General features: G+C 51.4%; 2 protein-coding genes across 4 annotated transcripts in view; one reads left to right on the forward strand and one right to left on the reverse strand.

The window, feature by feature from the left end:
- CAPNS1 (calpain small subunit 1) overlaps positions 1–25344 on the forward strand; it is a 186504-nt gene that overhangs the window by 153781 nt on the left and 7379 nt on the right. The window contains exon 12 of one of the 2 annotated variants that reach the window (XR_015750396.1): positions 16490–16554. The exons of the other annotated variant lie outside the window; for it this stretch is intronic. The gene's annotated coding sequence lies outside the window, so the exon portion shown is untranslated. Of the gene's footprint in view, positions 1–16489; positions 16555–25344 lie in introns of those variants that run through there. 2 annotated transcript variants of the gene reach the window in all.
- Positions 762–25220, reverse strand: SUPT5H (SPT5 homolog, DSIF elongation factor subunit). 2 transcript variants are annotated; one of them, XM_087970281.1, is made up of 29 exons: positions 25069–25220; positions 24359–24448; positions 24078–24231; positions 23518–23583; positions 21920–21989; positions 20886–20954; positions 20708–20773; positions 20512–20542; positions 19892–19960; positions 18049–18300; positions 17544–17633; positions 17000–17070; positions 16202–16307; positions 14978–15071; positions 14612–14748; positions 13206–13361; positions 12114–12260; positions 10676–10822; positions 9291–9416; positions 8508–8592; positions 7877–7981; positions 7311–7413; positions 7011–7129; positions 6534–6630; positions 6290–6448; positions 5028–5196; positions 3754–3957; positions 2030–2125; positions 762–1270 (listed from the first exon to the last, which is right to left on the reverse strand). In XM_087970281.1, the coding sequence occupies exons 2-29, from the start codon at positions 24434–24436 to the stop codon at positions 1127–1129; spliced, it is 3210 nt and encodes a 1069-aa protein (XP_087826407.1). In that variant the 5' UTR covers positions 24437–24448; positions 25069–25220; the 3' UTR covers positions 762–1126. The 2 variants fall into 2 exon arrangements, with proteins under 2 accessions (XP_087826407.1, XP_087826406.1); XM_087970280.1 differs by lacking the exons at positions 23518–23583; positions 24078–24231; positions 24359–24448; positions 25069–25220 and adding an exon at positions 22688–22859.

A 25344-nucleotide genomic window follows, 5' to 3' on the forward strand; every position in this document is an offset into this window, starting at 1 on the left:
AAGGGGGCGGAACGTTTTCTTCCCTACCGGTCTTGCCGGAAAGCGACAAGGTTAGAGCCGAAGGGACAGCCAGGCACGTGTGAAGAGCAAAACACGTGCCTTAAAAAAGGAAAAACCCCCGCCCCCTTTACACGTTATACAACCAAGGCATCCAGTTAGCGCTGATAGTATCAAAATAATATTAATTTTAATTAAATTAAAATTAAATAGTTTTATCTTATTGCAGAGGTCTCCAAACTTGGCAACTTTTACAACTCCCAGAATTTGGAGTTGAAGTCCACAAGACTTAAAAGTTGCCAAGTGCCTGGCTTTGATTGTAAGCTGGCCAGAATTACCCTCGTTGAGATGGGAAGCATAACATAGTCCTTGACTTCATTTTGCAACAGCACTGAAAAAAGTGACGGGGCCATTTTTCACACTTATGCAGCATCCCTGTAGCCACACGATCAAAACTCTGTTGGAAACTGACTCATATTTATGACAGTTGCAGTGTCCCGGGGATCACGTCATTTCTCTTTGGAGACCTTCTGATAATGGGGAATGCGCTTAATATCCAATGTTGCTAACTTGACAGCTGAAGTGATTCACTTAACACATGTGGAAGTCGTAAAATGGGGCAAAACTCAACTTGACGAATGGCAACATAAAACTTGGCCTAAATTGCGGTTTTTAGTTGAGAATTGCCTGTATAAGTAAGTAATGTAGGTAGAGAGACAGACAAATTCAAGGTTTCTGTAGGGAGGCATTCACAGTGTAAAATCTTTTTATGAGATGATTTTATTAAAACAAGCTACAGGTTGGATGTTTCGGTGCTGAAGAGGCCATAAAGTGCTACGGAAGAGGGGGGGAATGGAGGGCACGGTGCTCCACCGGCGGCAGCTCTTCTTCATGACACAATTGCTAGGTTGTCCCTCACCCCAGCGCTTGGGAAAAAGAAGCGGCAGGAAGAAACTTGTGCAACGCACCCCCCAAAAAAATATAAACTTTCCTCAGGAGCAAATCTGTACAAAGCCTTGGCAGTGCAGGCAGGAGGCAACCGGCTAAGTGAAAAAAAGAGGGAAGAAGAAAACGCGACCAAGCCCCCCCCCCCTTATCACACCCCACTCGTGTTCTCTCTGCCCTGCCTTTAAGCTTCTACGAGTTTGCCCAGGAAACGCAAGTTGAGGATTCGGAGCTGCTCTTCTGGGTTCATGCGGACGATGCCGTCTTCCCCGTCAATGCTCAGCAGCATCCCCGTCGCTTCGCGGTCTTCTCCCAAGAGGACTTTGACCTGCAAGGCAGGAGAAAACTCAGAGCGACTTGGCTAGAAAGTGAGCCTTTTGCTCAAAGGCAGACCCAGCGAGGAGCAGCCACGGGTAGATTAGAGAGAGAGAGAGAGAGAGAGAGAGAGAGAGAGAGACGGAAAGTGGGATGGACGGAAAGTGGGATGGATGGATGGTAGATTAGATTAAATTTGATAGATATAGATAGATAGATAGATAGATAGATAGATAGATAGATAGATAGATAGATAGATAGATAGATAGATAGATAGATAGATATTGTAGATACAGACAGACAGACAGACAGAGTGGATGGATAGATGGATGATAGATTAGATTAGATAGATGATAAGACAGATAGATAAAGTTGAATAGATATTAGATTAGATCAGGGGTTCCCAACTGGGGGTTCGAGATGATATTCTAGATTGCGAAAAATAGGATTTAGAAGTTTCAAAAATTATAGTGTATATGTATAATTATATATAATTATTTTTAAGGGGTGAAAGAATATATCAGAAGCGTTCTAGGGGTGCGGGGTATAGAAAAGGTTGGGAGCCCCTGGGATGGATAGATGGATGGATGGATGAATAGATTAGATTAGATTAGATTAGATTAGATTAGATTAGATTAGATTAGATAGATAGATAGGCAGGCAGACAGACAGGTAGGTAGATACCGGTAGATAGATAAGAGTTGGATGGATGGATGGTGATTAGCGATGGATAGACAGAGAAGGCTGCCTGATGGAGAATGCTTTGACCTACCTTATCATTCTTGGCTGGTGTCACAGGTTCCAGGTGTTCGCTGGAAATGCTGACTACCTTTTCACATTTCTTAACGTAGACCGAACACATCCCACCCTAGCAGGGCAGACATGGGAGGGAAGAATGGGAGGAGGGGACGGGGGGGGGAGAAGAAAACCACTCAGGTGACAAGCTGGAAGCGTCAACCCCAGGAAAGCTCACCTAACTCAGGTGACAAGAGAACCGCCTCTCCTCAGCTCTGAGGGAGCCAGTCCCTCTCCTTGATCAACATGAAAACGGTAGCCATAAAGATGGAGAAGATCTAGGAGGAACCCTACGAGGGGTAGTTGCTAAGATACAGCCAGCCTTTCTTGGGATCTTCCTGGGCTGCCATTACACTGTTCCTACTTCTTACAGGTAGTCCTTGACTTACAACCATTCGTTTAGTGGCCGTTCAAAGTTGTAACATCACTCCCCAAAAAGGGACTCATGACTGTTTTTCAGACTTATGACCTTTGCAAAGGCCCCTGGTCACATGATCAAAAGCGGGATGTTTGGTCACTGGCATGTATGCATGCAGGGGGGGGGGGGGTCGCGTGTGTCCTGAGATCACATGATCCCCTTTTGCGACCTTCTGACAAAGCCAGGTCACAATGAGGAAGCCGGATTCACTTCACAACCACGGGGTTAATCATTTCACGACAGTGATTCACGTAACCACTGGGGCAAGACCGGTCATAAAACGTGGCAAAATTCAACTTTGCTGGCTCACTCAGCCCTGGAAGTGTTGGGCTCAGGGGGGCCGGTGGTGGAACTGGCCTCCCTCAAGACCTCCGAGGTGCCTTCTAGCTCTCGTCTGACTGCCTTGTGCATTTGTCTCCCACGGTCTAGGGCAGTCATGGCACAGGTGGAATGCAGAGCCATTTGTGTGGCGGGCGTGCGAGCCTCAGCCACACTTACCTGCACCGTGCATGCGGGCGCCTCCCAGCTGATTTTAATTTTCGCCCTCCTGGAGGCTCAAGGGAAGCCTCTGCAGCCTCGGGAGGCTGAGAAACAGGCCTTCCGGAAATACCGGAAGTGCCCAAACGGGCCTGTTTTTCGGCCTCCAAAGGCTGCAGAGGCTTCCCTTGAGCCCTGGGTGAAACGGCCTCCCCCAGGCTCCAGAGGCTCAAAACGGGCACTTCCGGTATTTCCGGAAGGCCCGTTTCGGCCTCCCGAGGCTGCAGAGGCTTCCTCGAGCCCCTGGGTGAAAGCGGCCTCCCCCAGGCTCCAGAGGCTCAAAACGGGCACTTCCGGTATTTCCGGAAGGCCCGTCTTTCGGCCTCCCGAGGCTGCAGAGGCTTCCCTCGAGCCTCCGGGAGGGCGAAAACGGCCTCAAATGGGCTGAAAATCAGATGGGAGGCGTGCGCATGCGCAGTGCAGGTAAGGGGGCAGGGCGGAGGTATTGCACGGGCATGCGCAGGGGGCGGGGTGCATTGCATTGTGGGTGCCGCAGCACACCACAACAAAAAGGTTCGCCATCCCTGGTCTAGGATCTCCTGCCTGAGCCAGGGGTTGGACTAGAAGACCTCCAAGGTCCCTTCCAGCTCTATTCTGATTTTAAATCAGAAGTCACCAGACCCAAAGCCAGGAGCCACCTCTAGGTTTTCCGCTTTAGATTCTCCACCTTTAACTCTCTTTGCCCAACCCCTTGTTCTACTTCCTGGTCACCCCGTGCAAACAGCCACCTCTGTCCAGCCACTTACGTTCACGCTACGGATGACTCCGGTCTTCCCCACCACAAGGCTGTCCAGATACGTGTCATGCACTTTGACCTCGATATCGGTGGTGACCCAATCGCTGGAGCTCTGCTCAATCCCAGAGCCTGGGGTGTGAGGGTTGTAACCTCCTGGGGAAGGAGCCCCTGGGGTCATAGGACTGTAGGTCACTGGGCTGGGACTGGGGCTAACCTGGAGGGAGAGAGAGAGAGAGAGAGAAAAAGAGACTCCATGAGAAAAACCAGGGCTGGTTCTAGCCCAGGGGTCCCCAAACTTGGCCAACTTTAAAGACTTGTGGACTTCAACTCCCAGAATTCCTCAGACAGCCGTGTCTGTTTCTTTTTCTCCTCCCCCCCAAAGAGGAGAGATTGCAGAGGAAGGGATTGCAAGAAAATAAGTTATGCTGGCTGGGGAATTCTGGGAGTTGAAGTCCACCAGTCTTAAAGTTGCCAAGTTTGGAGACCTCTGTTCTAGGCAGTTGCTTGGCCGTAGCAGGTGACAGGAACAGAGGCCATTCCCACCTTTTCAGACCCTGAATGATTAGTTGACCTTTTACTCAACCCACTTGCCACTTTATGTCTTTGGAGAAGCAGCAAAAGATGCCTTTCTAAAGAGTGCCTCATCTGTTTCTCTTTCAAATTTAAAAAGAAGATTCACGTCCTTTATGTAGGAAAATAATGACAATATTAAAAATTAAAGTTTTTTTTAGTTTAGTTTACTTTTACTGTCATTGCACCTCGTACATCGAAATCAAACACCACCTTCAGTGCACATCATGACCATGAAAATAAACACCAATACACATCCTTCACATTCTATGCAATTAAATCAAAAACTCCCAACACCGCACCAACACTGCACTATACAGCAGAATTCAATAGTTACTGCCCTGGGATAGAAGCTGTTTTTCAGCCTGTTTGTCCTTGTTTTTATTATTATCCTGTACCATCTGCCAGGTGGTAATAGTTCAAAAAAAGGTGCCCAGGATGAGATGGATCTTTGAGAATGGTTTGAACTTTCGGAAGGCAGCGGGAGCTCTAAAGCTCTTCCAAAGAGGGGAGAGGACAACCCAGGATCCTCTGAGGGGCAATGACGTTCACCCTCTGGAGTGACATCCTATCTGCCACTGTGTAATGGGCAAACCCTACAGTAAGTTTTAAAAATGTAGATGAGCCCCCGGGCTCCTGAGGCGAGGCTGAGGAGCTGTTTGGAAGACTCAGAGGGAGGGAGGAAGTGCCATTGGTTGGCTTTTTCAAGCATACCTGGTAAGACATTGGTGAAGGAGTCGGGTGGTAGCTGGCGGGGGAGTGGGTGTTCTGGTAGCCCACAGGACTCGGTGCCACTTGGTGGAAACTTTGAGGGCTGGGACTCGGTTGGTAGGACCCCTGAGGAGACGGGACGGCGTACGGAGAGAACTGGTCTGTGTTATACCTTTGCCAAGACAAGAGGCCTGGTTCAGAGCAGGCAGGACATCACTGACCCCCCCCCCCCGGATCGAGTACAGTCCGAGAATCAGCAACTATAAAGGAGAATCTCCAGGATGGCCACTCAAAGAGAGACTTATTTCTGAGGTCATTGGTGTTTTCTTTCTCTCTTTCTTTCTTTTTCTTTCTTTCTTTCTTTCTTTCTTTCTTTCTCTTTCCTCTTTCCTCCCTTCTTCTTTCTTTCTTTCTTTCTTTCTTTCTTTCTCTTTTCTTTCCTTTCTCTCCCTCTCCCTCTCTCATTTCTTTTCCTTTCCTTTCCCTCCCTCCCTTTCTTTCTCTTTCTTTCCTTCCCTCCTTACTTTTTCTCTTCCCCCTTTCTCGTTCTTTTTCTTTCTTTCCTCCCTTTTTTTCTTTCTCTTTCCTTCCCTCCTTCCCTCCCTTTCTCTCCCTCTCCCATTTCTTTTTCTTTATTTCTCTTTCCGCTCTCCCTCCTTCCCTTCCTTTTTTCTTTTCTTTCTTTCCTTCCTTCCTTCACTTTCTCTTCCTCTCTTCTTTCTCTTTCTTTCTTTCTTTTCTTTCTCATGACACTAGGGAACATCGTCGGTGCTAGCAGCAAACCCCACTCCCTTCTCCAACTCATGTTCCCTAAATGAAATGCCTCCAAGAAAACCACCAGGCTCAGAAAAGACCAAGGACCCCACAGTCCTCCTTCTCTTCTTCCTCCCCTTCTCCTTTGCTTCACCAACCCCACTCGTGTTACCTAGTTAGGTAGCAAAATGCCTGCAAGGGAACCACAAAAGGGCTGAGAACCCCATAGAGTTCCTCTTCCCTTGCTTGCCTTTCCTCCTCCTCCTCCTCCTCCTTCCCTCCACAAACCCCACTCCCTTCTAACCCTGCTAAGGTCATGAACCATCTGCCAAAAAAGCCACCCAGCTCAGACAGCACTGAGAAGCCCATCATTCCACCCTTCTCTTCTCTTGACACAGAGCCCTACTGTAGGAGGAGGATCCCTGAGTCAGGGCACAGGGGCCTGTCCTGGGTTAGCCAACCAACCCGTTGGCTGCCCGCTAGCCAAGGGACCTCAGCGCCGGTCCACTTACATGGCGGGGGTTCCAGGCGTCTGAGGGTTGTACGGAGGGTTAACCTGCGGGGACGAAGGGTCTGGATAGCCTGGAGTCTGGGGGTTGGGGGTCGCCCCGTAGCCCTGGGGAGAAGGCGTGGGCTCGTCGTCGAAACCGTAGTCAAACTCTTCCTCCGGCCTGTAGAAGAAGTCAAGGATCCAGTCCAGCTCCTGTGCCGGGACTCCCCCAGTCCCATCTCCCTCCACCGGACCGGAGGTCCTACCTCGAAGGGGTGTTGGGATCCCAGGCACCGCTCTGGGCGGGTGTCCGGCTGCCATCATGTAAGGGTGTTTGGGAGCCGTAGTGCGGCGTCCGGTTTCCTGAAAAACAGACATCTGTTATTCTTTGGTCTGTCATTGTGTTGGACGACGTCCACCCGCACTGCTACACATCACCACCTCCTCCACAACCACATCATCCACCAAACCCAGGCGCTTTTCTGCCTGGCTGTTATAGCTGCTTGGTGCTGGGCAGGCAAGGGAGAGGTCTTAAAGGGGCAGGGCCCCACCAGCTCAGATGCCAGCCAATTTGGAGGCAGCCCACCGTCTCACACAAGGTCCTCAGGTTAGGGAATTCAACAGCCTCGTTGCTCAAATACACCCCACGGGTGGCAGAGGCTTTCGGGTAGCCATAGGCCAAGGAACCCACCGACCTCTCCCGGCCAGAGAGACGGGTGTGCCACCCTCTTTCTCCTACTCACCGTCGTGCTGGGTCCCGTACATGGGCGTGCGGGAGCCCGAGCCATACATTGGCGTCTGGGAGCCGTACATGGGGGTCCGTCCGTAGCCAGAGGGCATGCCGGACGGCTTTTTGGAATCTCTGCAAAAGGAGGAAAGGGAATGAGTTGGGCTCGATAAAGCCGGAACATCGTCTCATTCGCCTCGGCTGGGTTCAGAGTCTGGCCCAGAGCTGCGTTTCTGAAACCAAGCACGGGGCTGATGTGTGTGCGTGTGTGGTGTGGGGGGTCTCCCTCCCTCCCCATCTCAAATCTGGCTCTTACACGATCGTCAGATGCTCCCGGTCCACTGAGATGGTTTGGCACGTGGAGTGCAGCTCTACCCTGGCGGTGGATTCCGTGGCATCCTTGACCATCCCGATGTAGCCTGGAAAAAGAACGAGCGCAGACGTTCCACGGGGTGGGCGTTAAATGAGGGTTCAGCCTGGAATCTCTACACAGCTGCAAACGAGCCAATTCTGTCGATGCTTTTCTAACTCCCAGGAGACAGGTGGGCTGAAGTTGACAGGTCATAACGGGTTCACAATTGCCCACCTGTCCTTCCAGGTGCTAACTTTAATTGAGAAGATTCCTACAGGTAGGTACGTGTAGCAATGCATCTGCTTAATTGGACCTTCACTTTTGGACCTGATCTTTTACCCCTGGCTACAGGTGAGCGATCAGGGCAACACCTCCATTTGCAACCTTCCCAGCTGGCTTCAGACAGGTAAAATCAAGGGAGGAGGTCAGATTCCCTTAAGAACCATACGATTCTCTTAACAATGGCAGTGGTTTGCATCACCGTGGACCCCCCCCCCAAAAAAACAACAACCATCCAGTGGTGACCTCACCTTTGTAAGACCCTCGGGAAATCCGCACCGTCTGTCCAATGAGGTCGTTATCCCTGCGCCCACGGCCTCGGTTCATTCCACCCCCTCCAAAGCCGCCCCGTGGCCCTGCAGAAGGTAAGAAACAGGTGTGCCAAGAGGCAGGGCCTTCCCAGGTGGGCTCCTTGAGGAGGGGGCTGTGTGCATGGGGGCCCTTTGCTGAAGACAGGCGTTGGGCGCCTCCGTCTTCCTGCTGGGGTAGCCCACCTAAGACCTTTCCGCCCATCCTCTTGCCATTGGATGGGTCCTGCCAATCTCAAACGGGCACCAACGTTATCACTCCTGGGGAGGGACCTCAATGCAGAGGCCGGGTGCTGTTTGGATACCCGCAACTGGACAACCAGTTCAATGGGGGTGGGGGGATTGAGCCGCAGCGGCCTCCAAATTCAGATCCAACAGATTTGGAGTCAGTGTCAATCCTCTTTAGCCCGCCTCCTCCTGCTAGGAAGGACCAATTGCCTTCCCTCTTCTTTGGCCCACCAACTTCTTCCCTTTCTTCTGGGTGCTGAAATTTCTGCCCTCCCACTGGGGGGGGAAGGAGGGTGGGGGGGACCTGCCCCTCCCAGACCCGAGATGTTTCTCTCCTTCTACCCACCTCCAGAGCTGGGGTGCATAGGGCTGTTCATCCGTGGGCTCATGGGCACGAAGCCACCGGCCGTGACGTTGGTGACATCCCGGGGCTGCCAAAAGGAAGTTGAGTTTGGTCTAGTGGGGAAGTCGCCAGGATAGAAAGCAGCAGACCATGAGTTCTAGTCCTACCTTAAGCACCAAAGGTGGCTTGGTGACTTTTTCACTAGGAGACGGTGAATTCTAGTCCTGCCTTAGGCATGAAAACCTACTGGGTGACTTTGGGCTGATCACTAGGAGGCTGCGAGTTCTAGTCCCGCCTTAGGCATGAAACTTGGTTGGGTGATTTTGGGTTAGTCCCTCTCTCAGCACAACCCACCTCAAAGGGTTGTTGTCGTGGGGCAAATAGGAGGAGGAAGGCGTATGGGGTATGTTGGCCACCCTGAGTTGTTTGTTAAAATAATAAAGGCAATCCATCAATAATGGACTTACACGGACAGCTTGCCTCATCCTTCCCCCCTCCCCCCCAATTCATCCAAGCCCCTGGAGCAGGGGGTCCCCAAACTTGGCAACTTTTTAAGACTTGGACTTCAACTCCCAGAATTTCTCCAGCCAGTTGAAGTTCACAAGTCTTAAAAGTTGCCACGTTTGGAGAGCTCTAGAGAAGGACCAGATCCAGCCAGTTTTAGGCCAGTTATGGGAAAGCTAACAGGGCTGGCCTGGGGTGAAGCTTTCCTCCCACGAGTTCCCCTGGATGGACCCGCCTCCCCCGCGCGTCGCTCAGGGCCAGAGGGGGAAGGGGCGGCCTCACCTTGGACCCCCCCGCCAGAATCAAATGCTTCGTCTTGCAGACAAACATCCCTCCGTTCTCCACCAGCTTCTTGCAATGCAGGAAGGCGAAGCCCCGGAAGAGGTGCCGAATCTCCCCCTCGCGGCCCTGGAAGGAGACAGGAGGATCGACAGGGGGGTCACGATCCCCCCTGGACTTACACAACCCCTCCCGTCCAGCAACCAATCCAAGAGTTACACATCAACAACCCCGGGGGGGAAAACCCCTGGCACAGGAAGGGTCCTCACACTTACAACCACTGCAGCATCCCCAGAGCCAGGTGACCAGAATTTGGGCCCTCCACACCACAGGGGTGAGCAACAGAAACACAGAGCTGGAAGGGACCTTAGAGGTCCTCTAGACCAGCCCCCTGCCCAAGCATTACAGACAGGTGGCTGTCCAGCCTCTCGTTAAAAACCTCCAGTGGGTGCAGCACCCACAACTTCTGAAGGCAAAGCTGTTCCACAGGTTAACTGTCCTCACGGTCACGAAGTTTCCCCTGAGGTCCAGGCTCCTTCTCTCCTTGGGGAGTTCCATGTTTCTTGTCCTCCCCTCTGGTGCTTTGGGAAATAAGTGGAGCCCCCCGCTCCCCTCCCCTTCTTTGTGGCAGCCCCTCAAAGGCTGGAAGGCTGCCACCATGTCACCCCCAGTTCCTCTTTCCATGAAAGGGATGAAGGCAGCCACTGAGACACAGCTCAGCGCCTGCTCTGACACAGGCTTCGTAAACCCCAATTAATCACAAACTTGCTTTAAAAGAAAAACCTATTTTATTGCAACGCTGGGAATTGTTTTCATTCCCAGCCGGAACTCATTATAAACAGTTCCCCAAGATAAGCACACGCCTTTTCAGTTCTGTGGAATGCTGCCAAAAACAGAAGTCTCCAATTAACTATAAAAGAAACCAGAACTGAAGTACCGGAAAAAAACAACCAGAGTACACAGAGCTTGAGGATGACTTGGCACAGACTGAACTTTGCTTCCTGCAAAGTGTTCATCATGGAGGCCTGACTTTTATCCCTTATGAGAGGGGCCAATCACCTCCCAGCCTTACTCCTGAGTCTCAGCTTTACCCCCTTGGTCTCAGCTGCTCTCGCCTTCTAGCAGCTCTGTGCACACGCACTCTGGGAACAGGCTCCCCCTGTTCCTCTGCCTCGCTGCTGCCAGGCTCTGGAGGCTCCAGAGGGAGCCCCCCACTCCCAGATGGTCCTGGCCCCATCTCTGCATCGGACGCAGGACCCTCGCCTGAGTCCTCTCCAGGCTCCCTGACTGGTCCCCATTCTTCCCCACTGTCCAATTCTGCTGCTGTCTGCACCGGCTGCTGGCAAACCACAACAACCCCCGACCCTCCTGGTGGAGGGGTGGCTCACCGAATGAGACCCTTCGATGACCTTCACAATGTCCTTCACATGGATGTTGTTCTGCTCCGAGTCCAGGGAGACCGCAAAGCGATTGTCCTTCTTCCGATTCACCGCCTGGTGCCGCACAGTCACCAGTTGGTTATTCATGCTCAGGACCTAAGTGGGGAGGAGGAGAGGCGCTGGCTGAGAGCCAGGCAGCAGGGAAGGTGCCCGGGGAGGGGAGGTGGCCTGCGAAGCCCCTGTCGCATCCCCCAGGGGCCTCAGGGTCATAGATTGGAGGAGTTGAGCTGATGGACTCCCCCCACAGGCCAGCTGCTCCACCTTGCAACCAACACCAAAGCAGGAAAAGGAATTCTGCACGGATTTATTAAGTAAATTTATAGGCCACCTATCTCGCTCTGCAAAGCGGCCACCCTCCCTTACCTTAAACGCATCACGTGGCATCTCTGTAGCTTTTCCCAAGCTGGTACCTTCTGGCTTGGGAGTGGGAGGGAGAGGAGACCCTAAACTTCTGGAGGGTATTATTATTATTATTTATTATTATTATTATTATTATTATTATTATTATTATTATTATTATTATTATTAATCGCACAGCCAGCCAGATGCTCAGACTGAGGTTTGGCATTTTTGTCTACCTGTTGAGTCCTTCCCAAGGACCTGGCAGAGGCAAATCTGGGTGTTTGATGGGGTTACACATATTGCCGCAGGACGGAAGCTGTTCCAAGTCAAGCTGCCTTCTGCCATTGACCGATGGCAAATTTATAAATACCACTGATGCTGTTCCAGGGGTGCTCCAGTTGTTTTGGGAGTGCACCCAAGGGGCCTACTACTACTGGCACTACTACTGGCCTGCCTTTACTATACTCATTCTATTTCTATTTGTAGGCCTTTGTAGTTTGTTATGTTCTCCAGTTCTCTCTCTTCTCTTATGTTGTCTCCAGGCACAGCCACTTCCACTATCCAGACTTTTTTGTCTTTTTTATTGACATTATATTATTATTATTATTATTATTATTATTATTATTATTATTATTATATTATTATTATTATTATTATAGTGCTGGAGTAGCTTTCAAATTTCATTGTATTTGTGAAATGTAACGACAACAAAAGGTATTCTATTCTATTACTATTACCATTATTATTATTATTTCAGAGATGCCAGGTTTTTAATTGGGAGCCTTATCTTTGTCCACAAGAGCTTGCCCCCCTCTCATGCAAACGCCTTCTGAGCACCCACCCAGGCAGGATGACTGTCTTAAACAGGGCACGGAGCAACCATCCTTTAAAAAAGTTTCTTTTTAAAGCAGCGTTTCTCAAGCTTGGCCATTTTAAGAAGAAGGGGGGACTTCAACTTCCCCATAACCGTCTTGATCAACAGAGTCAGGGGGGTAGCAATTTCTGGACATGAACTCTTCACAATCCGGAGGTGTCACCCACCCACCTGGAAGGTCTCGCGTTCGAGACGCACAATGACCCCGACGGTCTGGGGGTCCAGCAACACTAGTTCTCCCAGCTCATGCTGGCCCCCCACATCCACACCAGAGGCGGTTTCGGAGCAGAGTTGAAGGTCTCGGGGGAGAACTTTGAGCTGTGGAGGTGGGGAGAAACAGGAGTTTAGTGTTTCTGGCAGATGTCTCATGACCCAACTACGTAACACCATCAGTGCTAGAAGGGAGTGGGGTTTGTGGAGAGGAGGAGAAGGACAACAATGACTGTGGGGTCCTTGATGCTTTCTGAGCTTGGTTGTTGTTTTGCAGATGTTTCATTATCAAACTAGGTAACATCATCCATGCTAGAAGGGAGTGGGGCTTGTGGAGAGGAGGAGGAGGAGGAAGAGGGGAAGAGGAGTAAGATGACGACTGTGGGGTCCTTGGTGCTCTCTGTGCTTGTTTTCTTGCAGATGTTTCATGACCCAACTAGGGAACATCATCAGTGCTAGAAGAGAGGGGGGTTTGCTCTCTGTTTATATACTAGTAGCTTGCCTCTCTGTGTAGGTGGGGCGAGTTCTGCAGAGATTCATCCAATAGTTGCCTCAACAGTGTGAAAAGACGGTTGTCTTCATCCCATATCAAAGGAAGCCTCCAGCACGATGCTGGGGTCCAGGTAAGAATGCCCCCAAAATGACCCCACCAACCAGAGATCAATTCAGCGACCAATCAGGATTACAGATGGGACCACGTGACATGAACTACACCCCCTAAGAGGCATTAACTACATTTCCCATGAAGCTCAATTCCCTTAAAGGGGCAGCTCTCATTCCTAAACTAATCATATATTGTCTAACCAGCACAGTCGTGAAACAGAGAGCAACCCCCACCATTCCCTTCCAGCACTGATAATGTCCCTTAGTCGGGTCATGAAACGTCTGCCAAGAATCAGCCAGCCTCAGAAAGCACCCAGGAGCCGGCAGTCCTCCTCTCTCCTTCTCCTCCACTCTGCGCACCCCCCAGCTAGAGCTGTAACTCCAGAGCAGATGCCTCGCAAAGAGCCCCACCCCGCCCCGGAATTCTGTTGGGGCCGCTTGGCCACTCACCTCGTGCATCGTCAGGTCAGAGAAGAGGATGACAAAGTTCTCCTCCACGCGGACAATCAGCCCCGTGTCGCCCTCAAAGCGCCCGGCGATGACCTTCACGTGGTCTCCCATTTTGAAGTATTTGCGCAGCTCCTGAGCTGGGAACTCCAGCATGTCCTGGAGGGGGAGGGCGACCAAAGAGCAGAGGTTGGGGGACAAGAGCTCTCCCTGCAAAGAGGGAGCGGGGGGGGGGGTCTTTGTTGGATGGGAAATGAGGGTCTGGCCCTTGCAGAGGAGACTTCGGCGGTCCAACGGAAATTCTCAGCCTTCGCCACTTTTAAGATGTGTGGACTTCAACGCCCAGAATTCTGGAAGTTGAAGTCCACTCATCTGTCTGGGGAATTCTGGGAGGTGAATTCACACATGCTGGCTGGGGAATTCTGGGAACTGAAGTCCACTCATCTTAAATGTTGCTAAGGATAACAAGCTCTGACTTATAGGAAGGGCTCACATAACACCGCTAGCCAAATGGGGCTTCCTCAGGGCAGGGGGGCCTTTAAGGATCAAAACTAAAGGTCATTTGTACAGGAGAATAAAGAAACCACAGGAAGGCACACCGTCTAAAGAAGCGGATGCTGGGAGTCTTTTTCCTGCTCCAAAGGCCTGGAAGACAACCGAGTTTACACGATCCTGGGTGAGATGGTTAACCCAGGTTTGCCTTCCCAGGCCAGAGAGGGACCACCTCTCTCTCTTGGGGAGAGAGAGAGAGAGAGAGAGGGTGGGGGGGGGGGTAGCTGGTTCTCAGTCCCACAGCCAAAGTCGGCTCCTCATTTCCTCAGGCCCCACATCCAGAAGGGTGAATTGCACTTTCCAAAGAGGCCTTTTTGGAAAGAGGAAACTGGCTGTCAACTCATAAAGCGTCCCTATGCCTGTTTTAGTAGTTGCCATAAAAAAAATAAAAAAGGGGAGGGAGGAAGGAAATCTGGAAGAGCAGTTGAAAGCAAAAGTACATTCCATCTCTTTATCTTTAAAAGATTGTAGCTAAACTACCAGAGCTTTTGCCTGGGAATATATTTCATTGGGGAACGTGAAGGAGGATGCCCAGCCCGTGAACAGTGCTTACTTAGTTGGAGAATCTGATTTATGAGACACCGAGGGGGGAGGGAGGGAAACAGAGGACTGTAAATTACATAAGCCAGAGTTGGCTTGCTGTCAGGATTCCCAATTAAATCTTGGGTCTGGAGCCAAACTTCAAAAAACTTCAAAGGATTTGTTAGAGGATTTGTTAATTTTTATAGTTGCCACTGGCAGGCCTGGGACGGCTTCCCCAAAACAGCCCAAACCGTCACCATTGAGTGGCCAAAAGCAAGCCCACCTCCCAGGCTGACGCTGAGAGCCAGAGAAATGGCCAAGGGGTTCCTCCCCACCTTGAGGTCTTCATGCCTGGGCATGATGGTGATCTTGTTCCCATCCACGCTCAGGATCTTCCCCTGCAGGTTGATCAACTCCCCTTCGCACACCTCCACGTTGTCTCCCGGCTGGAAGTTGTGCTCCCGTTCCTTCCCTGAAACCACAACAGGAAGGCGTGACGATGCACCGTCCAGCGGCCTCCTGCGGGGGGCCTCCTGACGGGCAGAGGGGTAGAACCAGAAGCCAGGAAAGGTGGCCTGGTCCCAGCTGAAGGACACCTGAGGTCCTCCTTCCTCCCAGGAGCCCCGAAGGACCTGCCACGTCAAGGCTGCACCCCCTCGGGAGGAGGGACGGAAGGCAGGAGAAGGCGGCAGGGGAGGCACCTGTGCTCTCGGTCACCACCTCCAAGTCGATCCCTTCGGGCTGGTCCTCAAATTTCTCCAGCTCGGACAAAGTGGGCTTCACTCCGTCGGTGATCTGAAGTCAGAAAAATAATACTTTATTGTCATTGCACGTATACGCATACCATGAAACTCACATAACACCCAGAGACCAGACCCAACACGCACACACACACACACACAATCCCCAAACACCTCCCCACCCGCCAAAATTCCCCGCTTCCGAAAAACATACAAGCATCCACACAACAGACCAAGCAATACTGTCCCAACAGCTCACTGATGGTGGTCCTTGACTTCATTGTTAAGTGCCATTTTATAGCTCTGGGATAAAAACTGTTCAGGAAACTCGTGTGATCCCAGTTTCAGTTCAAAAGAGCCGGCAATTGGGGAGATGGGGGTGGGGGGGGGGGAATTAACCCAGAGAGGATCCTAGAGACAGGAACCAGAACTGGACCCCCCAGGCGGGCAAGGCTTCTTTTGCCGATAAGAAGAGAATCTCTGTGGCTCAGGTTGCAGATTGGGATCCTTGGGGGTCCTCTGTGCTTGGGGGTTTCCTTGAAGACATTTCCTCACCCAACTAGGGAACATCATCAGTGCTAGAATTGAGGTGTGTGTGTGTGTGTGTGTGTGTGCAGGGGGGAGGAGGAGGAGTGGGGGGTGGAGGACGACAGCTGTAGGGTCCTTGCTACTCTCTGAGCTTTCCTTGCAGACGCTTCATTACCCTACTAGGTAACATCATCAGTGCTACAAGAGAGTGAGGGGGGGGGGTTGTGGAGAGGAGGAGGAGGAGGAAAATGTCTGTGGAATCCTTGATGCTCTCTGATGATATACTAGTGGCTAGTATACTCAGTAGTGATGATGTGACCTGGTTTGGTACTGCAACGTTTTAATTTAGTTTGGTTTACTTTGTCCTTGCACCTCGTGCAACGAAATTAAATGCCGCCTACCAGGAAACCACCAAGGAACCCCTGCCCCCCCCACCCCCCCCTCGCCTTTGGCCTCCATTTCAGAAACCACACCCTGCTAGCCCTGATGACATTCCCCAGCCTTAGAAACATTCGGCATTAGAGACATTCAAGAATGAACAAGAGGCTAGAGGAAAAGGGACAATGAGCCGATGGGTGGGTGGGTTGGTGGGGCGTGAGCACCCACCCCAGGCTCCGAAGAAGAATCCCGCCCCCTCCAAGCAGCCCCCGTCCTCACCACAGCCAGCATGGCGAAGCTCTTGAAGAGGAACCCTTTCCGGCTGTAGCGATTCCCTTCGAAGATGAGGAAATCCCCATCGGAGGCCACGTCTCCGCCCAAAGATCTGAAAGGGGGGGAAGAGAGGTTTGGTGAAAAAGGCCCCACCTGGGCGGGACGGTAGGACACCTAGCTCCCCCTCCTCCCCACCCAACAAGGCTGAGTTAAGCCAAAGCAGAACAGGACAAAACAACCCAGAGCGGTTTCTCCACACAGCAAAGTTGGAAGGGAACTTGGGAAGCCTTCTAGTCCAGGGTCTCCAACCTTGGCCGCTTTGAGACTTGTGGACTTCAACTCCCAGAGTTCCTCAGCCAACCTTGGCCGCTTTGAGACTTGCGGACTTCAACTCCCAGAGTTCCTCAGCCCACTTCAACTCCCAGAGTTCCTCAGCCAACCTTGGCCGCTTTAAGACTTGTGGACTTCAACTTAGGGACAGGAGCCTTTGCAGGAAGCAACGTTGTTCGCTCTGTTCAGATTAAACCTTGAAGCTCTGTGTGTTCTTTGTATTCCGTTTAGCTTTTTACAGTTTAATTTGGCACTTTAGTTGTTGCCAGCAATTCAAAGGAGAGAAAGGTGGGTGCTTATCTCGAGGAACTGCTTGGGACTCATTACGGGCTGGGAATATCCATAATTCCCAGCATTGAAATAAAGAGAGAGTTGTTTGGACTAAGCGTGTGATTAATTATGGACTCAGGAAGCCTTGGTCAGAACACATGTATAGCCATGGGGATGCTGCAGAGGTAAGTATAACTCACTCACCGGATCTTTTCCGCATCAAAGAGACGCTGCGGGGGACGCTTGAATTTCTTCCATTTCGCTACCCAATCTTTCTGCAAACGGAAAGAGATTTGGATGAATCCTCACCCAAATACTTAGTTCTTTTTAAAAAGAAGTTATGGTTTTTGCATTTTATTATTTAACAATGGCTTGGCTTTTCTAGGGCTCCAGCTTGAGTCTTTCTTTTCATCTCTTCCTCACCCCCTCAGTTGATTCGGAGAAAAGAAAACCAAGTATTTAACTGCAGTCAATAAATAGGTGGCGATTGGAGTTGGGAAGGATGCGAGGATATTTGAAATAATATTCCAAGTGAACACAGTAACTGTCTTTATAAAATGGAAGACTTCAACTCCCAGAGTTCCTCAGCCAACCTTGGCCACTTTAAGACTGACAGGCAACTGTTCCAACCCCAAACGCATCCAAAGGTTAATGATGATTAAGAGAGGAAAAAAGGAGGCTCAGCAGATTAAAAAGGTTCAACATGTTTAAATCTAGAGGTCTTCCTGGAAGGCGGCACGTCACCTACCTGGCTCATGCGTTCTTTGATGCGATCGAAATCGATGCGCGGAATCATCTTCAGCGAGATCTGATTCTGGCTGGGCTCCACGTAATCTACCTAGACAACGAAAGAAGGAAGTGGCTTCGGTCAGTGTGGAGGAGAGATCAAAAACACACGGGGGGCCTCGACTTGCAATGGAGCCCAGAATTTATGTTGCCAAGTGAGAAACTTGTTAAGTGAGGATCGCCCCATTTTCGACCTTCTGGCTAGCAGTTAGGTGAACCTTCTTGAGTTAATTTCAGTGTAAAGCCTCCAATGTAAATCAGGTACTGTGGGATCGCTGCATATGACAAACGGTCATCACTCAACTCTTTTCAGTGCCGTTGTAACTTCGAACGGTCACTAAATGAACCATTGTAAGTTGAGGACTACCTGCAGTTCCCTAACAAACCTCTTTCCTTCTTCCCAGAAGCATCTTCTGAAAAGTTATCCTGTTTCCCTCCGAGAAACGCCCCGCCTAGACTCGGCTCACCTGAGCAATGTCGTTTTTGTAGATTCCCCTCTTGAGCCGCACCCAAGACTTGGGCTTGAGGTTGGTCATCTCCTTCACCACCTTCAGGACGTCGGTCATCTCCTTGATGGGCACCATCTGCTGGTTCCAGTAGCCCATCCGGAGGTTGCCCACCCCTTCAATGGCCTGCTTCACGTGGGTCTGCTTGTAGGCCTCCACGTAGATGTAGCCCTTCACGTGCTCGGGGGCCACCACCGATTTGATCTGCAAGGGCTGTGGAGACACAGCAGCAGGCAGGCAGGTTACCACCACGCACGGGCCAAGGCGGGAGCTGCGAAGGGGCAGCCAGGAGCTTTCCCCCCTTGGGTTATCCCCGGAATTACGCAATGAGAGGCGGGTTTAAGTAACTTTAGGTCAACCAACCACGGTGCGTCTAGTCCCACCAGGCATGAAAGCCAGCTGGGTGACTTTGGGCGATCATCAGGAGACGGTGAGTTCTAGTCCACCTTCTAGGTGACTTTAGGCCAATCACCCGGTGAGTTCTAGTCCCGCCTTAGGCATGAAAGCCAGCTGGGTGACTTTGGGCCAATCACCAGGAGACGGTGAGTTCTAGTCCCACCTTAAGCCATGGAGGCCGGCTAGGTGACTTTAGGCCAATCACCAGGAGACAAGCAAGTTCTAGTCCCGCCTTAGGCATGAAAGCCAGCTGGGTGACTTTGGGCCAATCATCAGGAGACGGTGAGTTCTAGTCCCACCTAGCCATGGAGGCTGCTAGGTGACTTTAGGCCAATCACCAGGAGAGTTCTAGTCCTAGGCATGAAAGCCAGCTGGGTGACTTTGGGCCAATCATCAGGAGCAGTGAGTTCTGTCCCACCTAGCCATGGAAGTCAACCAACCAGGAGCGGTGCGTCTAGTCCCACCTTAGCCATGGAGGCTGGCTAGGTGACTTTAGGTCAACCAACCACGGTGCGTCTAGTCCCACCTTAAGCCATGAAGGCTGGAGGTGACGGCCAATCACCAGGAGACAAGCAAGTTCTAGTCCCACCTTAAGCCATGAAGGCTGGCTAGGTGACTTTAGGCCAATCACCAGGAGACAAGCAAGTTCTAGTCCCACCTTAGGCATGAAAGCCAGCTGGGTGACTTTGGGCCAATCATCAGGAGACAGTGAGTTCTAGTCCCACCTTAAGCCATGGAGGCTGGCTAGGTGACTTTAGATCAACCAACCAGGAGACGGTGCGTTCTAGTCCCACCTTAAGCCATGAAGGCTGGCTAGGTGACTTTAGGCCAATCACCAGGAGACAAGCAAGTTCTAGTCCCACCTTAAGCCATGAAGGCTGGCTAGGTGACTTTAGGCCAATCACCAGGAGACAAGCAAGTTCTAGTCCCGCCTTAGGCATGAAAGCCAGCTGGGCGATTTTGGGCCAGTCCTTCTCTCTGTGTCCAATCCACCTCACAGTATATTGTGGTTGTGGGGAAAAGATGAGGAAGGAGCGTTGTGTTTGTCTGCTGCCTTGAGTTGTTGATTAACTAGTGTAATGGCTGGGTATCAATAAGACACCCGGAGAGTCAAAGGATCTTGGGTAGAAGGAACGACCTCTCTCTGATTTTTGTCCCCACAGATCTTTTAAAACAGGCTAAGGCAGGGGTGTCCAATCTTGGCCACTTTAAGCCTGGAGGACTTCAACTCCCAGAATTCCCCAGCCAGCTAAGGCCTTCTACTCCCCTCCCAAGGACTTAGCCATGGACTGGGCAGCCAGGCCAAAAAAGGCCCAAGGCTCCGGCGACTGGGTCTCCCGTATCCAGGGACAAAGCCAAACCAGACCCGCAAAATCTTCCTCCTTTCCCCACTTTCCACCCCACTCACCGTGTCCGTGAACTGGTAGGCGATGAACTTCCTCATCAGAGCAATCGCGGTGGAACGCTCCTCTCCGATCTTGCGTGGGGACACGAGAGAAAGATCAGTGGCAGCCACAGGGCTCCACCTGGCCTCACCCCCACCGTTCTGCCCCACAGGCCCTGCTTAAGAAAGAGGCTTCGGGGCCGAAAGGATTAGCCAGCGACAGCGCCATTGCCTAGGGGGGGCTCTGTTCGTGTCCACATCAGGGGAGCTGGAGCCAATGACGGGAACTCACCCTGCCAGGCAGCAGCACCTGGGTCTCAAAACACAGGCTTGCTAACCTCCAACCCAGCGTCCTAACCCCGTGAGCCACTGTGCTGTCACCTGACCTGAAGTCCAAGCAGCTGCTTCAGGAGGATAACTGAGTTTACAAAATCTATTGCTTGCCCATCGTATCATAAGGGGACCCTGGGAGGCGTAGTTATATATACGGTCAAAACATGAGAAGACGTTAAAAGGAGACCTGGGAAAGGTGGGGGAGGAGTGGGGAGGGGAGGTGGGATCTATATATTACTCAATTAACCCCCTCCATCCCGCTGCCCCCCCCCCACTAGGGGCCCAGCTCATCTTGACCCACGAAGGCTTACCTTACATTTCACTGTCCAAAGGTTGGGGTCCCTGAATAGAAGGGAAACACAAGCCTGTAAGGTTGGTGTGTCGCATCAAACAAGGAGTTCCTGCTCCTTGGACCGACTTAAAGCGTCTTGGCTGGGCCACTTCAGCCACCACCACCACCGGTGCCCTCCTTGCAACACCCCACAGGTAAAACCCGCCATCTCTTACTTGACTCCCGGAAGTAGCTGCTGTTGTGTAATGTCGTCAGAAAGCTCGTCGGAGCCGCCATACACGCTAGAGAGACCAAAGGAGAAACAAACCCTGGCTGAAAGGCCGGAAGAACTCCGGAAACGGGGCTGCTGATCAGGAACCAAAGGGGACTCTTAGCAGAGATGCTCCTACTCACGTCTCGCCCACCGAAGACTTGGCGTATTTCTTCATGTAATACTCGCCCAACTCTTCTTCTCTTTGGTCCCTGCAGAAAGTGGGAGAGACAGAGAGTAGAGAAGTATGAAAAAAAAGAGGAATTGTTGGAATGTATTTTTATGCAACAACTACAGTAGTATTCTGCCAGTAGATGGCAATGTTTACAAGTATGGATCTATATGCTCTTTTGTTCCAAGTTACAGTTCCTGTTACAGTAAAACAGTTGAGCAGTAAATCACATGGTGACTGTACACTTTGTTCTGTGGTGCTATATATAAAAAGAATTTCTAACAGGATTGGAACCACATGATTGTACTTCCCCCTGTGACTGGGAGCTAGACACATGAGGATGTTCTAGGCTGTTACTGTATTTTATTAAATTATTTGCCATCCAGCTCGTTTTCACACGACTCCGGGCAGCTTCTAATCTGCTAAACCAATATTACAGATTAAAAATAAGACAATAAATATAGTATTATAGTTAACAAAGAAATAGCTAAGATAATGGTGGAGTGGAGGTGGGGTCATCTATTTAACCCAGGGTTTCCCAAACGTGGCAACCCTCAGGTAGAGAGCCCAGAAGAGCATGAAGCCGTGGGGCTAGTTAGTCCCCTGAAAGCCCAACTTTTAACTAACTTTAATGGTGTTTAATTGCCTCCTTTTAAACTTTTAACTTTTACAAACTGTTTTTATATTTTGACATTTTAATGTACAGCGTTCAGAGTCCCTCTCTGTGGAAGACAGGCGGGGGTGGGTGGGTTCAGAAATGTGAAAATAAATGATAACAGATAACAATCAGAGTTGGAAGGGACCTTGTAGGTTATCTAGTCCAATGAATAAACAAATAAATAAATAAATCCGGGAAAACTATAGCCAACGCGTAAATGGCTTCTCTAAACATTTCATAATGGTGTTATTTAACATTAAAAGATATGAACTGAAACACAAGACCTTTCTGGCAGCTGTGCCCTGTTCTCCCCTCCCTCCTTCCCCTCCCCCTCCCTTTCCTATTACCTCCACAAGTTCTGCAGTCTTCGGGCTCCGGAGCGGTCTTCATCCAGCACCACATTGTCGATGTTGGAGGCTAAGAAGAGAGGCAGGAGTTGGCAAAGGGCAGGAGAGAGAAGGAGAAGCAGAGAGGCAGTGGGCAAATTTGAGGAGAAAGCTGAGAAGGAAGGACCAGCAGCTTCCAGATGTGAAGTTTGGGGGCTGGGACAGCCTACTGCTCTCTGCGAAGTCTAGAACACTTACTGAAAAAGCCCAGAAAAAGACAAAAGGAAGGAAGGAAGGAAGGTAGGAAAAAAAGAAAGACTTTTGCAGCTCTTGCAATCCCCCAGAAAGCTATGGATAACTGCAGCTGCGCTGCCCTGTTTCCACGCACTGATGCTCCAGTGGCCTTCTCAGGACATTCAGGAGACAGAGAGGCAGAAAAGCAACAGCAGGTTTGCATAATTGTTTGCGAGAGGATGTTTGCCCTCCCAAAGTCCCTGCGCATAGAAAAGAGGCATGCAAAGAGAAGCAGCTGGATTGAAACTGGACTCTTTTCCTATGCACAGAGATTTACTGGCAGCCAAGGGCATGAACCAAGAGCCTCTTGCTTTTGAAGGCCTGGGCCAGTGGACACCCTGACCCTCAGATGATCGGGCAGGGTGCGCTTCCCCTCCCCCTTCTAGTCCCCCATTCATTCCATCCCACCTGGCTGAAACGAAGCAGAGAAGGAAGGCAGCTGGTGAAGAGGAGAGGAGCTGGAATGGAGAGGAGGAAAACAAAAAACTGTCTTACCTTCAATTTCTTCTGCTCGGGAGGAGGAGGTGGTGGTGGTGGAAAGGCGGACAGTATGAGCCAAATAATACCATCAAAACCAACCACAGGGTGGAGGTGAATGGGGAACAGAAGAGCGGAAGGAACAAAATTAAGATGAGGCACAAACCAAGCAGAAGCGAATGAAATGCACAGAAACGCAAAGGGGAAGCCACCAGGAAGTGGGGGAGAGGGGAGGGAAGCACTGGGGACAGGGGTAGTAAGGACAACCTTGTTGAGGGGGGGGGCGAGGGCCAGGACCCGGGGTGGGCAGGCGAGGATGTGTGTGTCTCAGAGGCGCTCCATTACCCCCTATTGCATTGTCAGCTACCGCACAAAATAGACCCTTGTGCATCCTCGCAACCAAAGACTTGTTTGTCGATTTAACCCAGCCTCGGGGCTTTATAGAAGTCAAAAAATAAAAATATAAAAGACAAAAACTTTTGGGGAAAAAAAGCCTTGGGTCAACAGATTTTAAGAATAGGAGGAATGTTTCCCAACCATAACAGGAGGGAAAGAGAAACCTATTAAAAAAAATAGCCTGCTAAATTTCTTTCAGCCGGTGGAAGACCACCTCTGAAAGCCGCCGGTACTCTGCGAGGTGCTGAGATTGTGCTCCCAAAATTCCCAGCCAGCTTCCTGGATGTTTTAGTCCTGCCTGTTTAGGGAGTCCCCGGTGGGGAAGGCAGGACAGGGAGGAGAACAGGAACTGAAGAGGAAAAGGTATGCCGGACTTGTACGCTTTCCAGGTCTTGATCGATCCTGAGCTCTCTGGATCTCAGGTATCAGCACCCGAAGCTGGTCGGCCCTACCTTTCTCCAGGATGTCCTCTGCTCCGTCCTCCCACTGATCTTCATCTTCATACTCGTCATCCACATCTGGAAAGGGAGAGAATGGGGGAAACCCACACCGTGAGATAAAGAGAAAGAACTTGGCTTACTTCCCACATAGAGGTAAGTCCTTGACTTATGACCACAAAGGAGCCTAAAATTTATGTTGCTATGCAAGACAGTGAAGTGAATTTTGCCCCATTTTATGGCCTTTCTTGCCACAGTTGTTAAGCGAATGGTTGCAGTTGTGAAGTTAGTCATGCGGTCGTTAAGTGAACCTGGCTTCCCTGTTGACTTTGGTTGTCAGAAGGTGGCAAAAGGGGATCACTGGACATTGCAACTGTTGTAAATATGAGTCGGTTATCAAATTTTGAACACATGACCACGCTGCAACGGTCATAAGCATAATGAAAAACAATCATAAATCACTTTTTTCAGTGCCTTTGTAACGTTGAACAGCCACTAAATGAATGGCTGTAAGTTTGAGGATGGCCTGTACTCTACACTCTCAAACCCCAACCATTAAGGCAGGGAGTTTTTACCCGCTTCGTCCAAAATAAAGCCTCCATGTCTGGGTTTTTTTGCAGGCCGATCATCATCTTCGTCTTCCTCCTCGTCATACTCCTCCTCCTCCTCCTCTTCTTCCTCCTCCGCTTCTTCTTTCTCGCTCCCTACAACGCTGGCCCGCTCTTCCGCCTGCAGGGACGAGGGAAAACCGGTCTGGCTAAACTAAGCTCAATGGAAGCAGCTTTCCTGGGAAGGCAAGGGTCGGTCCCCAAGTTTGCCAAAGGCCAATTCCTGGCCCGTGGAGGCTCAGGCTCACCTCATTCTCCACCTCCTCAGGCTCGCTGCTGCGCTCGCTCTCATCTTCGGAAAAGTTGCTGTCTTCGCTGTCGGACATCTTGACTGCACTCTGTGACCGCGGAGGAAGAGAGGGAAAATTTTGAGGTGCCGGATGGGGAAGGGTCAGACTGGGACAGGTCAAGAGAAGGACCCTGGGCGCAAAGGATTCCACGTAGCGTTTCCCTCACCCAGTGAGGGATACAACAATGAGCTGGTTTGGTCTAATGCAGGGGTCGCCAACCCTTGGGCCACGTGCTACTACCGGGCCATGCTGGCTGGGGGATTCTGGGAGTTGAAGTCCTCCAGGTTTAAAGGGGCCACGCTGGGAGACCCGAGTTAAGGGATCTCATCGATCTCGAAATCAATACCCACGCAAACAAAAATACCCTTTGGGGGAGGGGCTGGCTGGGGAAGGGGGCTGGCGGCTGGGGATGATGGGCGTTGCCGTCTCGGCCCTTGAGAGGGCGGGGGGGGCCCGTCCCGCCGGGGAGGATAGGGCTTGTGGTTCGGAGAGGAGGCCGGGGAGAATGGGGACTACAGTCCAGCGCCCTCGGGGCGCACAGGGCGAGCGGCTGGGGACGATGGGAGCTGTAATCCAAGCGGTCTGCCACGCGAGCGGGGGATTTCCCCCGGCGGGAGGGGCTCCGGAGGCGGTCAAAGGCCACCCCGCTTCTCCTGGGCGCCGCTTACCAGGTCCTCGGTTGCTCCGCCGGCGTCCCCGGCGGTCAGGGTGCCTTGCCCGACTTCCTCCTTCCCGAGAGGGGCGAACAGAGGCGCCTCCAAGCAAAACAGAGTCCCCCGCCTCCCAACGCGGATATTCCCGCCAAGTCTCGCGAGACCCCCGGGAAGAGCGCGTCATGCGGGAGCCGGGGCGCTGATTCGACAAGGAGACTCCCGCGTGTCGGGTGTGGATGACGTCACACGGCGCTCACGCCTCAGAACCCAAGCCCGAAATAGGCGGAGATT

The sequence above is a fragment of the Notechis scutatus genome, chromosome 8 (genome assembly GCF_049901735.1).
Source record: "Notechis scutatus isolate UNSWTSFEM ecotype Mainland chromosome 8, rNotScu1.2, whole genome shotgun sequence".
In the NCBI taxonomy this organism is placed as follows: domain Eukaryota; kingdom Metazoa; phylum Chordata; class Lepidosauria; order Squamata; family Elapidae; genus Notechis; species Notechis scutatus.